At 48.9% G+C, this 12,435-nt stretch overlaps 1 protein-coding gene across 3 annotated transcripts in view; it reads left to right on the top strand.

Annotated features, from left to right (window-relative positions):
• Window positions 1–11,694, top strand: part of PGPEP1 (pyroglutamyl-peptidase I) — a 17,246-nt gene extending 5,552 nt beyond the window's left edge. For 2 of the 3 annotated variants that reach the window (XM_027703234.1, XM_027703233.1), the window contains exons 3-5: window positions 3,432–3,548; window positions 4,392–4,624; window positions 5,644–11,694. In XM_027703234.1, coding sequence (XP_027559035.1) covers window positions 4,419–4,624; window positions 5,644–5,836 — 399 coding nt within the window. In that variant the 5' untranslated portion in view covers window positions 3,432–3,548; window positions 4,392–4,418 and the 3' untranslated portion in view covers window positions 5,837–11,694. Of the gene's footprint in view, window positions 1–3,431; window positions 3,553–4,391; window positions 4,625–5,643 lie in introns of all 3 variants that reach the window. The other variant, XM_027703235.1, reaches the window with a different exon arrangement.
• Window positions 11,695–12,435: the final 741 nt, after the last annotated feature.

The following is a 12,435-nucleotide window of genomic DNA, read 5'->3' as shown; positions in this document are numbered from 1 at the left end:
AGATGAGAAAGCTCAGAGTTGGGCATGTTTTGAGAGGAGAAAACTCGGAGTTGGGGGTGTTTGGAGAGGAGGACACTCGGAGTCGTGTCCGTCGGAGCCCCCGAGCCGCGTTTCCTCGCTGGCACTTTGTGCCTGCAGAGCTCAGCTCGGAGGAGGCAGCGGGGAGGATTTTGCCTTCCCTTCCCCTGTCTCAGCCCCCAGAGGCCCAGACAAAAAAGGAACAGCATGTCTTTGAGCCCGGGCGAGGTGGGCATTGTGCGAGTTTCAGACGGGGGACTTCATGGAGCGGAGTGGACACAAAGGCGTGTCTGAGTTCCCGAATCCCAGACGGTGTGATCTGCATTTTAATAGAAGAAAAAATCAATTAAACAATCTTTGGAAATCCTCCTTCCTGGCTTTAAGGCTTGGGCCAGTTCTGGTTTATTGCAGTTTTTATTATTCTGCATCCTGAGGGTAAAATTTGCTGCTTTTTTTCCCCCCCACCATCCACCACCCCTGGTTTTATTTGGATTTTTACAGAGAACACGGACACTTTTCCCTGGAACTTGCAGTGGGTTTCTGGTGTAGCTGTTTGGGTTTGAAGGCTGATTTTTTACACATGGCTACCTTAAATAGTGGCAGCAGCAATCTAATAATGCTCCCGAAATGAAACATTTGTAGATTTTCTTCCTTGTTTAGGTGTTTCACACACGGGGGAGAGATTTCCCCATAAATCCAACGGGAAGAATTAACTCCCTCCTGCTTTATTTTAATGCTTCCAGCAGAAATCCTCCTGTGTTGACGTGGATTTGCTGTTGAGTGTTTTCATATTTTTAGTATTTCATCCGAGGATTTATTATTATTATTATTATTATTATTATTATTATTATTGCTACTATTATTATTTTTGTTTTTACAGCTGCAATTTTTTTGCTTGGGAGGGACCTTTGAGAAGGAATGACTTTTCTCAGCCCCTTTTCTGCCCTCCCTGGTGTGACTTTAGGTGCAGGCACAGGTGTGCCCTGTGGGATGTGAAGCTCCTGGGCTGCTGCCTTCATCCCCCCCCACCCCGAGGAGCTTCTGGAGGAGGAGGAGGAGGAGGAGAGGTCAGAGTGGGTTTTGACATCAGGAAGGACAATTGCTGTCAGGGTGTCTAGACAGACCTGATAAGGATATTAGAGGCTCACAAAGAGCAGCATTGTGGAGGGGTCAGGGAATCGGTCACACATGTTGGGTTTGCTGTATTTGTCAGGTAGACAGGGCTGGGAGGGGGAAGAAGTTGTTGGGGGGTGAAGGAAAGGGGGGGGGGACTACAAATATCTTCATTATCGAGCGCTGGGTTTGGTTAAACCCGAGCTGTGGGTTGGTAAAGTTAAGGTTTAACTGCCTGGAGGGAGGTGCTGTTTTCTTTTCCAGCCAGTAAAACTTTCCACCCTCGGATTCATCCTCAGGAGCTGTTTGGCTCCTGATCCTTCAGGAGCATCACTTGTTAAGAGAGGTGGTGATGAATCCCCGAGCAATTAACGCCCCTAAAGAGGGTTTATTCTCCCGACTTGGGTTTGAACTGCTCTCATTTGTAAACTCCTGGTTTTACAAACGCTCCCCCCCCCCATAAACCAGGGAAGGGTTTGAAGGCAGATTTGTTGTAAAGGAGCTGTGATGAACCATCACTTCCATCCATCTCTGGTAATGAATGTCTGAGTGTGCCAGACACTAATCAATACAGCAAGGCTTTAATATCAGCCTTGCCCTCAGAGCCAGAGCCAGTGATTTATCATTGTTGCTCCTATCTGCTGGCCTGTGAAAAGTCTCACTCTTGCTTTTCTGTGTGTTTTACCTAATCTTAAATCTTGTTACACCGCCGTGGTTTTGTCCCTACAAGTGTAAAAGGTGTTTTTTTTTTCTTTTTCCTCTGTAAAAAAAACCACTGGTGCTGATAACACAGAAAAATGATACTAAAGCACTGCTCGTGTTTATATAGAGGAGGGGTAGGATGGTGATGGGGGAGGCCAAAACCTCAAATTCTTTTGACTGCCTTTAATTTTTAATTTTTAACCTCGGAGGGAACGTGAGGTTTGAAGTGAAAACAGCTGATCTGCACTCCTTGGCCTGAAGTTTGCAAGTAGGAAAAATAAAAGCCCGAGAATTGCTTCAAAGAGCAGCTCGTGGCTCTTGATCAGCAAATCTGAACCTGAATCAGGGGTAACTTGGTCGTTCAGGGATATTTCGAGGCTCCCTTTGATGGTTTGGTGGCTCTTCCGTCGCTGATTCTTCCTCAGAACCAGAAGAACAACTGCAGGGGTTGGTGAGACACAGGCCTGGAGATGAGGTGTGAGAGCACGTGGCTCCTTCTGCCCTCAGAGAGGAGGAGGCACCTGGAGAATCGTGGAATCATGGAATGGTCTGGGTTGGGAGGGACCTTAAAGCTCATCCAGTTCCACCCCCTGCCATGGGCAGGGATGTTTAAGGTCCTGCTGGAAAAGTGCCTCCTGGTGTAGCCTGGCTCCTAAATTTTGGGCTCAGCTGATGATTTAGTTGATGAGCATTTTTTCCTCAGACCTCAGGCCGTGTGGGTTTGTCCTTGAGTTCTTGAAAGTTTGGGTTTGGTGGCTCTGAAAGGTTCAATTCTGCGGTACCTGATGGAAAAACGTCCAACTGGAGCTTTGCTGGTGGGACTGGAGTGTCCCCAGAGGCCAAAGAAGAGCGTGGGAGAAGCATCCAGAACCAAGGGGAGCTCCCAGTGTTGGGATCAAACAGTGCTTTCCAGCCGGGAATGCTGGGGGGGAAGGAAACCACCCTTCTCTCTGCTTTGAAAGTCTTTGCAAGGTATCAAACTGATACTTTTTGTTTTAAAGGGTTTAAAGGAAATTGGCTCCGTAGATTGCCAGGATATTTGGGGTGTTTTCATGTCATAGAGGGAGAAATAATTCACTGTGTGAGTTGAAGGTGCTGTCACCCAGCCCTGAGAGCTCTTTATCTGGCCACAAATGTGAATTTACTCTCCAGGCCAGCATGGGTGATGGATCTAATCCTTCCAGTTCTGCCTTCTCCACGTAGTCATTCCTTGGGAAAAAAAAAAGAAAAAGCAGGGATTATGACTCTCTACCTCTATAAATAACGGAGCCAACCTTTCCTTGGAGTGTGGGTGTTGCTGATAACTATTGTCAGTTAAATGTTGATGTCTTTGTTCACACACATCAGAGCCCAACAAACGGTCCTGTGGGTGGAACTGTTAACACAGGTGGAGAGATGCCTTTGTTGTTCATATTATGGGGTATTTTTTTTCACAGTTTTAGCTGTAAACTCCCTCCAGGTGCTGTTTACAAGTTTATACAACCCGGTGTAAACTGACATCGGTCTCTCCCTCTGCCATTAAACCTTCCAGAAGCAAATCCTGTGCTCATCTCCTGCCTGACCACCTTGGTTTTTTGTTGCTTTCCTGGTGTCTTTAGGAGCTGGAGAAGCTGGGGCTGCGGGATGACGTGGATCTGCACGTCTACGAGGTCCCTGTTGAATACCAGACAGTGCAACGACTCATCCCTGCCTTGTGGAAGAAGCACAGTCCCCAAGTGAGTGAGTAAAGGCAGGAAAACCCCCCGGCAAAGGGTCGAAACCTACAGCGAGCATCATGTGAAGTCCCAATTTTAATGTCTCCTTTCAGACTGGTGGCCCCTTTTCATCTTTTGTCGTGAGAACATGTGAATTTGTGGGGTTTTACAGCTCGGAGTGCTCCAATTCCTGGGAGCAGTGGGTGTGAAGAGGCCACTGCAAAGGGCTGTCTAGACAACCCATGGTTGGTCTGTGCCACCTGGGCTCTCCCAGCAGCTGTGAACGTGCCAGCGCTGATTTTTACCCTGATTAAATCCCAATTTGGGTCAGGAGGGGGTGAAATGAGAGTTGTGCTGGACTGAACCCCTGATAAAGTTCCCGATGCTTCTGGAAGAACTCCTGTAACAGCTCCATCACCAACTGGGAATAGAATCGTGGAATCACAGGGTGGTTTGAGATGGAAGGGCCTTAAATGTCATCCAGTCCCACCCTCTGCCATGGGCAGGGACACCTCCCACTATCCCAGGTTGCTCCCTTGATCCAACCTGGCCTTGGACACTTCCAGGGATCCAGGGGCAGCCACAGCTTCTCTGGGCACCCTGTGCCAGGGCCTCCCCACCCTCACAGGGAAGGATTTCTTCCCAGTATCCCATCTATCCCTGCCATCACAGAATCATTCAGGTTGGAAAAGCCCTCTGGGATCACAGAGACCTCATCACCTGGAGCAGAGCTCTGAGTGCCACATCCAGTGCCCTGGGCAGGGATCACGGATACCCGGAGTTTGGAATGCTCCCACAGGGATCAGGCCGTCGGTTTCCCGCCGTTTTGGGGTCGATCCAGCTTGTTTCTTTTCCCCTTTGCAGCTGGTGGTTCACGTGGGAGTTTCGGGCATGGCCACGACCGTCACCCTGGAGAAGTGCGGCCACAACGTGGGTTACAAAGGGTTGGACAACTGTCGGTTCTGCCCGGGCTCCCAGTGCTGCGTGGAGGGAGGCCCAGAGTGCATCGACTCCATCATTGACATGGACACAGTTTGCAAGAGGGTCTCAGCACTGGGGCTGGACGTGGCCGTCACCATCTCCAAGGACGCCGGCAGGTACGGGATGCCAGGGATCCACAGGGACAGTGTGTGGGGTCATGGATTCATGGAATCCTGGAATGGGTTGGGTTGGAAGGGGGGTCTTAATCTCATCCAGTCCCACCCCCTGCCACGGGCAGGGACGCCTCCCACCATCCCAGGTTGCTCCAGCCTGGCCTTGGACACTCCCAGGGATGGGGCAGCCACAGCTTCTCTGGGAAATCCATCCCAGTCCCTCCCCACCTTCCCAGGGAGGAATTCCTTCCCAATATCCCACCTAAATTTCCCCTCTTTCAGTTTGAAGCCATTTCCTGTGTCCTGTCCTTCCATCCCTTGTCCAAAATCCCTCTCCAGCTCTCCTGGAGCCCCTTTAGGCCCTGGAAATTTGGTCACATCTTGGCACCATCATATCACCACGTTCATGGAATCAGAGAATCCCAGACTGGTTTGGGTTGGGAGGGACCTTAAAGCCCATCCAGTCCCAACCCCCTGCCATGGGCAGGGACACCTTCCACTATCCCAGGTTGCTCCAAGTGCTGTCCAGCCTTGCCTTGGACACTTCCAGGGATGGGGCAGCCACAACCTCACGTGAACATGTCCCGTGTGTTCCCTTCGTGCTCAGCTCTCGAGGCCCCTACAATTGTCATGGAATCACAAGGTTGGAAAAGCCCTCAAAGATCATGAAGTCCAACCATTCCCCCAGCACTGCCAAGGCCACCACGTGTCCCCAAGTGCCACATCCACGCGGCTTTTGAGGCCTCCCACCCCTCACTTCTCACAAGGTTGGCAACACCACCTATTTTTCGGTGGTCACCCAACCATCAGGGATAAAAAAACCGGTTCTTCATGGGTTTTTTTTGTCTTAGATTTAATTAGAACAATCCCAGACTCACAATTCCAGGCTCGTATTCCGCTTTATCCCACTAAATCCCGGGATGTCGCCGCTGTCGTGCTGATCCACAAACGGCTCGTCCTGGGCTGTATTTGTGATTTTTTTTTTTTGGGGGGGGTAAAAAATCCCTCTTTTTGTGTTTCAGGTACCTCTGTGACTTCACTTACTACACCTCCTTGTACCAGAGCCGTGGGAGGTCGGCGTTTGTCCACGTCCCTCCGCTGGGAAAACCGTATTCCGCGGAACAGCTGGGCCGGGCCCTGCAGGCCATCATAGAGGAGATGCTGGATCTCTTGGAGCACTCCGGGGACAAAATCAACTGTCAGCACGAACACTGAGCAGAGGGCAGAGGGCCACCCTGGTATTGCACTTCCGAAATTTTCCCCGTTGCCGAAGTACTGGGGGAAAAAAAAAAAAAAACCCACACAAAACCCGGGGCTGAGACGTTCCAGACCCAGAATTGGAGATTCCAAAAAAAAAAAAACCCTGAACGAACAAACAAAACAAAAAAAAAACAACAAAAAAAAAGGAAAATTCCTCTTCTAGAAACGGACTTATTTTTTTTTGTCAAACCTGTGAGTTTCAGCCTTGGCAACAAAGGATTCCAACTCTCTTCTTTCAAGACACCTCGTTCCTGAGTGACTGGAGTGTGTGTGTGCTGGGAGCTTCCCTGTCAGCCAGGTGACGGAATCCGGCACGGATATGGGAAGTTACTCACCTGGACTTGGCCTTCAGGTGCAGGGAATGGATAACCCAGCCCTCTACTGGCTTGTTCTTGAGTTGAAAGGTTTGCTTTCAGTCGGTTTTGGGGTTTCTTTCCCCCCCACCCCCCTCTCTCTTTGACCCAAATTAGAAGGTAAAAGGACACCTGGAAAGGGTTGGAATGGCGTGGGACTGCCTTGGAGAAGAGTTTGGTGGGGGATGAGGAGTCTCCAATTGCTTTGCTGAAATGGGGAATTATTTTAGGCACTGACTCCTCACCCCACACCCTCTAAACATCAGTAGGGTCTCTGTGACGTGCTGGTTAAGAGTAGCTGCAGGAAGAAGGGCTGTATTTGGGTTCCTTTTGTGTGGAGCAGGATTTGGGGTTTTTGGGGCCAAACTCTCGCCAAATATTCCCAAATATCTTCTTTTTTTCCTGGCTCTCTCTTGGCCACCTTCCTCCCTCGAGTCAACCATGGACCTCCCGCACCAAACACCTCGACTCGTGCGTGTCCAAAACGAGTCATCAGTGGTTAAAGAGCTTTGCTAAAGGCCACTTTCCCCACGGGACATCTTTATCCCGGCCTCTTGGTGCTCCCTGTTGGGTTTTAAGGCAAAGGTTGAGTAATTTATAACTTCCTTAGTTACGAATCTTTTCCCCCCTCATTCCAGTAATGTTTAACCCAAATCCCGAGTCGCCGCCTTTGGTTTTAGAGGAGGCGTCAAAATGCAGATTAAAAGAACGTCCTGCCAAATCCAATCCCAACTCTCCAACCTCTTCCCACTGCCTGGAAAGTGGAGGCAGTGGTTTGAAAACAAGGAATTTTGCTTTGGGTGAGGATTCCGGGCTTTTTCCTGGTGTCTCCCCCCCTCCTCTCCCAGCAGGAGGCTCCGAAGTGCTGCTGCTCGTGTGGACTTTCCCAGGAATTCTCTTTTGGGGAAGGGGGTACGTGCAGGATCCGAGCAGGACTTGAAAAGTGGGTGATGCCTGCTGGTCGTGTGTGGAGATTTTGCTGCCAAATCACGAGATTCCAACAAAAACCAGAAGATGTTGCAGTGGGAACAGACTCCAAATCGGTGATTGAGGACCGGTCGGGCTCCTCGAGGGGCCTTTTAAATGGAGAAGTCTGTGATTTGATTAATACTTTTACAAATATATATATATATATATAAAAAACAACTTTTTGAAACATTTTAAACCCCATTATTTTAGTTTTTCCAACACTGACTGGCTCTGTTATAGTATCTCTCAGTGAGAGCTGCCCTGGACTCGCTGTTTGCCAGGGAAAAAATAGGATGGCAAAGGACAAAACCACTCCTTGTAACCCTCGAGAGAGAGGACAAAGACTTTTCCAGCTGCAAGAACTCTCTCAAGAGGGCACCTGTGGATGAAGAGTTTTGGGTAGACCCAGGGAAATTCCCTCTGTTTTCCCTCTCCAGGCTCAATCAAAAGAATTCTCCTTCCAGTGGAAATATTCTTCCCCTTCAAATCCGATGTAGCACTTGTCAGATTTTTCTGATTAGTAATTTATTCTATTTAATATTTTGTTGAAATCTTCGTGGTTTGATGCTTTTGTTTTTATTTTTTTTTTTGGTGATTAGTTGAGCTCCTTATCCCGTAGGTTTATCCCTTTGTTGGTGGGAAGTTTTCCTCCTGGGTGTTTCTTAGCTGCTAAACTTGGGAAAGAGGAGTATCCACGTATTCCAGGAGCTTTGGTGATGGAGTAATTCCCAGTTAAACTATTTAATTTTCCCTGTAGTTGTGGGTAAAATGGGAGTGGAGGATCAACAGATTAGTGAGGCGACGACAGAATTCCAAGCATGGAATTGGAACAGGGGCGGTTGGAGCTGTGGGGAGGGTCCCTGAGCTGGGTGGGCTCTGTGAGGGATCAGTGGGATCCAGGTGAGATGTTCCCTGTCTATCCATGTCTGCTGGGTGTTCCCACACCCTTTGGAGCCTCGGAGATCCCACTGGTGGCTCCGAATCCGCCGGCAGGGAGCACAGACAGCAGCAGTTCCGTGGGAAGAGCTTCCCACACATCCTGCTCAACACCTATAAATATTCCTGTTTTGGGTGCTCTCTGCTATTCCAGGGGAAAATCCGGAGCCAGCTTCCGTGCCTGCTGCTGTCTGAGGACCACAGTGCTTGGCCTTGGATGTATCAGCATTAAAAATCCCATTTTTTTTTTGGAAACGTTTCACTCCGAGCTCCGCTCTTGTGAAGCTCCACGGGATCAGTTCCTTTAGGAAACATAATTTATTTTATACTCTTTTTTTAGGGTGGTTTTTTTTTTCTTGAGAATTAGTCCTGAGATGGTGTTTGTAAAGGGTGTCATGGTCATAGAGGAATTTTGTGTAGCGAAACTTGGGGCAAAAATGGCATTAAACTAATTTTATTTCACCTGACCTAAATTAAATACTATTTTTTTTTGAGGGGAGAGGGTGGGGGATTTCAAAGCTTTTTTTTTGTTGAATTCACCAAGCTTTTCCTCTGGGTGCATATATTTCCTTTGGGAATAGGATGTCCAAACTGATGCAGGGCTTCCAAAAGCTGATGGTTTGCGTGATCCTATATTTTGCTCCCTCTTCCAGCTCCTCAATAAATAGGATTTGCTAATTTGCACTGACTGGGAGACCTGTTGCCAAGCCCAAAAAAAAAACTTCGTGCCAGGGAGTGGAAGTGTAGGGAATTCAGCTGGAGTTGTTCACCCCCCCCCGTGCCTGTGACTTGGAAAATGGGAGAGCTGGTGGAATTTCAGGATCGTGCGACTGCAAAATTGGGGATACGGAGAAATGAGGGCTGAGGATATTTGGTGTGGAAGAGAGAGTTTAGGGAGGTTCCACTGGATTGGGGGTCTGATGTCATTTATCTGGGACTGGCCAAGGTGTTGGGGAGGTTTGGGGTGACAGTTGGATTGTTCCGGTCGTTAAACGCTGCCGAGGATTTTGAGGAACCCCAGGTGCTCCTAAATGTCTGAATTTGGTGGTGCTGCTGTCAGGAGGTGAATTAAACACAGGGATCTGCTTTATAACCACGGGGGAAAAAGGGAATTGTGAGCTTGGAGGGTTCTTTTCCTAAAGAATTCACGTGGGACTTGATGATCCTTGTGGATCCCTCCCGACCTGAGCGATCCCGGATGTGGTGGAAGGGTTTTTTTAACCTGGTGCAGAAGCTGTTTGTGATCTTTTTCGGAGAGAATCTCAAACCCTGGCAGCAGTTCACCTTATCTGGAGTATTCCCCAGCCTGGTTGTTTCCTCCCAGACGTGGGAGAAGGTGGGAAAAGGATGGAAAAAGGTCAGGAAGAGGGTTCGAGGTGTCGAGTGGGGTTGTGACATGAGCAGCCAAGAACTGCTGAGCTTCCAGAGTCCTTCCAGGAGGGACCTGGCTGGGGGTGTTCAGAGTCTCACAAAAACCTGAACTTGTTTGCTCTGCTTTCACCCCGAAAAGGAGGGAATTTTTGGGATAAATTTTTGGGATAAATGCTTCCTTGGAGTGCGGTGGAAGGTGGTGTTTTGGTTGGAAAGCTCAGCCCGAAGGCATTGGGGGATTCCCACAGCAGGAAAAGATTCCTTGGAACCAGAGCTCCGAGCTAAGATTGAAATTATCGTCTCTGTAGGGTTTGTGCTGCGGAAAATCAGGTGGAAAAAGGGCCTTTGTGTCCCAACTCACCTGGAATCAGGTGTAGATGTAGCATCCAACCTCTCAAGCAGGCAATATTTAACCCCAAAGGGGATTATTCCAGGCCGCTGGAATAAAAACCCAGGAGCTTCCAGGCCTGCACAGACAGCACAGGCTCCCAGTGTGTTGTTGGTTTTGGTGAGGATAAGCCTAAAAAATAAAGTTTAAAATCCACTGAAGTTTCTCAAATAATCTTGAGTTGAGTTGGAACTGGGTGATCTTTGAGGTCCCTTCCAACCCAAACCATCCTGGAATTCTCTGACCCTTTGCCCCTGTGGGTGGATTTTTTTTTTTTTTCTTTTGTGAGATGGAGAAAAGGAATTGCAGGAGGAGGAGGAGGAGGAGCTTCTTCAAACCAAAAAAAATTGGGAAAACCCTGAAAATGAGGAACTCGGTGACTCCCCACTGCCAAAGCTGCAGCAGCAGCGACGCTCTGGCCGTGGTGGTGTCCTGGTTTAATTCGTTGTGACTCGGGAATCTTTTTGAATTTCTCCCGGATTTCTGGCTCCAGCAGGTTCTCAGGCACAGCTGCTGCAGGAGGGAGTGGTGGTGTCTGAAAGCTGCCTGAAAATCAGGATGTTTAGACGTAAAAAAGTGCTCGGTGTGGGGCTTTTTTTAATTCAGATTTTCAGATTTCGCCGCAGACAAAACCATCAGGATTAATTTGTACAGGTCCTTTCCCGAAGTAACTTCCTCCCTTTTATCTCCTTCCCTTTAATACGTCATCCAATAATATTTTAACGATTTAATTTTATTTTAACAATAGGAATTTCAGAGTTGCAAAGGCTCTTTATAACTTTATTGACTCAGATAAACCCCCCGCGTTGTTGATACCATAAATACTCGTCTTGATGTAGATGGATTTGTTATTTTTGCACCAGAATCCCTAATTTTTTGCAGTATAAAGTGCACTTTTTCTTAAAAAAAAATACAAAAAACTTGTATTCCTGTCTGATGAGTGTCTTATGTGCTAAAAGTGATATTCTGCCAAAGCTCCAAAGCTGAGGATGTTGTTAATTCTTCGAGGTATTAATTGGAACCTGAGACCTGCTTCTGCTCAAGTCTTATTTCAAGACAAAGCAGAGAAGGAAATGCCTCCCCACGGACAGGAATTAAAGATGGGAAACGAAAAAAACTATCACTGCCCTTAAAATAAAACTCTGTGGTACTTAAATCCTTAAATACAAAACCTTCAGGTTTTTTCTATTGCACCAGCTTCTTAAATCACAAATGTTTACTTTTCGATGATCAGGGAGTGCCTTGTCCTGTGCTGGGAAGCAGAATTGGGTGGGGATGGATTTGCCCCCCGAGGTGGTGGGTGGGGAAAATTGGGCTGGGAAAACTGCTGGATTGGTGGGAATCCCCGTGGTTCCTGAGGATGCCCTTCGGAGATGGAGCTCTCCAGGTTTGCTGACACACCCCCACAGGGACCTGACCAAGGGAACGGAGGATTTCCCTCTCCCTTCTCACTTTTGTCTCGAGTTGACCCAATTCCTGAGAGGTTTTTTTTTTTCCTGTGTCTCCTCTGAGATGTTTGTCCCCAGTTGTGAAACCCACGGTGTCTGTCTGGGTGTGTCTCAGGTGTTCTCGTGCTTGTCAGGACTCCTGGAGCAACAACTCCAGTCCCCTCGGGGCTCCCGTTTCTCTCCGTGAGTTCTTGCAGTGCCTTGTAAACCCCAACACCCCCCCTGTGTGTCACGAAGGGCTGTGTTGTGAGGGACCAGCAACGTGCTCTCAGCTTGTACTGCCAGACTGGACTTTGTAACTGAGGATTTAAACCCGTGTTTCAAAGGAAATAAAGAGTTTAACTCTGACTCCACCGTGTTTTTTTAACCCTGGTTGTTTTTCGAGGTTACAAACCCCTTCCCCCGTCTCACCCTAAACCGCATCCACACGTCCTTTAAACCCCTCCACGGGGGTGGGAGTGCTTTGCTGGCTGTTTTAAGGCTTCTATCCCTGGTCCTGCTGCCACTGGGCCTGACTGGGAGCAAACTGGGGTGGCTGGGAGGGCTGGTGCCACCAGATGGTGCTGCCATGCAGGGATGTTGTGTTTGGTGTCACCCCAGAGTGGGACAGCGGGGGGTTGAGGGGGGGGTGACCCCTTCCACAGATCCAGGTTGGTCCAGGACATGGGAAAGGTAAAACACCTGCATGGCTCCAGCTTGATCCAGGACAGGGAGAGGGTGGAACACCTGCACAGATCCAACCTGATTTAGGATGTGATGCTGGATCCTGGAAGCAGGATCCTGGATGGCTCCAGCTTGATCCAGGACAGCCAGAGGGTCAACACCTGCACAGATCCAGCCTGATCTGGGATGTGGTGCTGGATCCTGGATCCAGGATCCTGGATGGCTCCTGGTTGATCCAGGACAGGGGGAGGATGGAACACCCAGATGGCTCCAGCTTGATCCAGGACAGCTAGAGGGTCCTGCACAGATCCAGCCTGGGATGTGGTGCTGGATCCTGGAACCAGGATCCTGGATGGCTCCTGGTCAATCCAGGACAGGTGGAGAGTGCAACACCTCCAAAGATCCAGCCTGATCTGGGATGTGGTG

The sequence above is a fragment of the Neopelma chrysocephalum genome, unplaced genomic scaffold, assembly GCF_003984885.1.
Source record: "Neopelma chrysocephalum unplaced genomic scaffold, ASM398488v2 Primary Assembly neopelma1_215, whole genome shotgun sequence".
NCBI classification, from domain to species: domain Eukaryota; kingdom Metazoa; phylum Chordata; class Aves; order Passeriformes; family Pipridae; genus Neopelma; species Neopelma chrysocephalum.
Note: the sequence above shows the minus strand (reverse complement) of the source record. Positions and strands in the feature narration are given on the sequence as shown.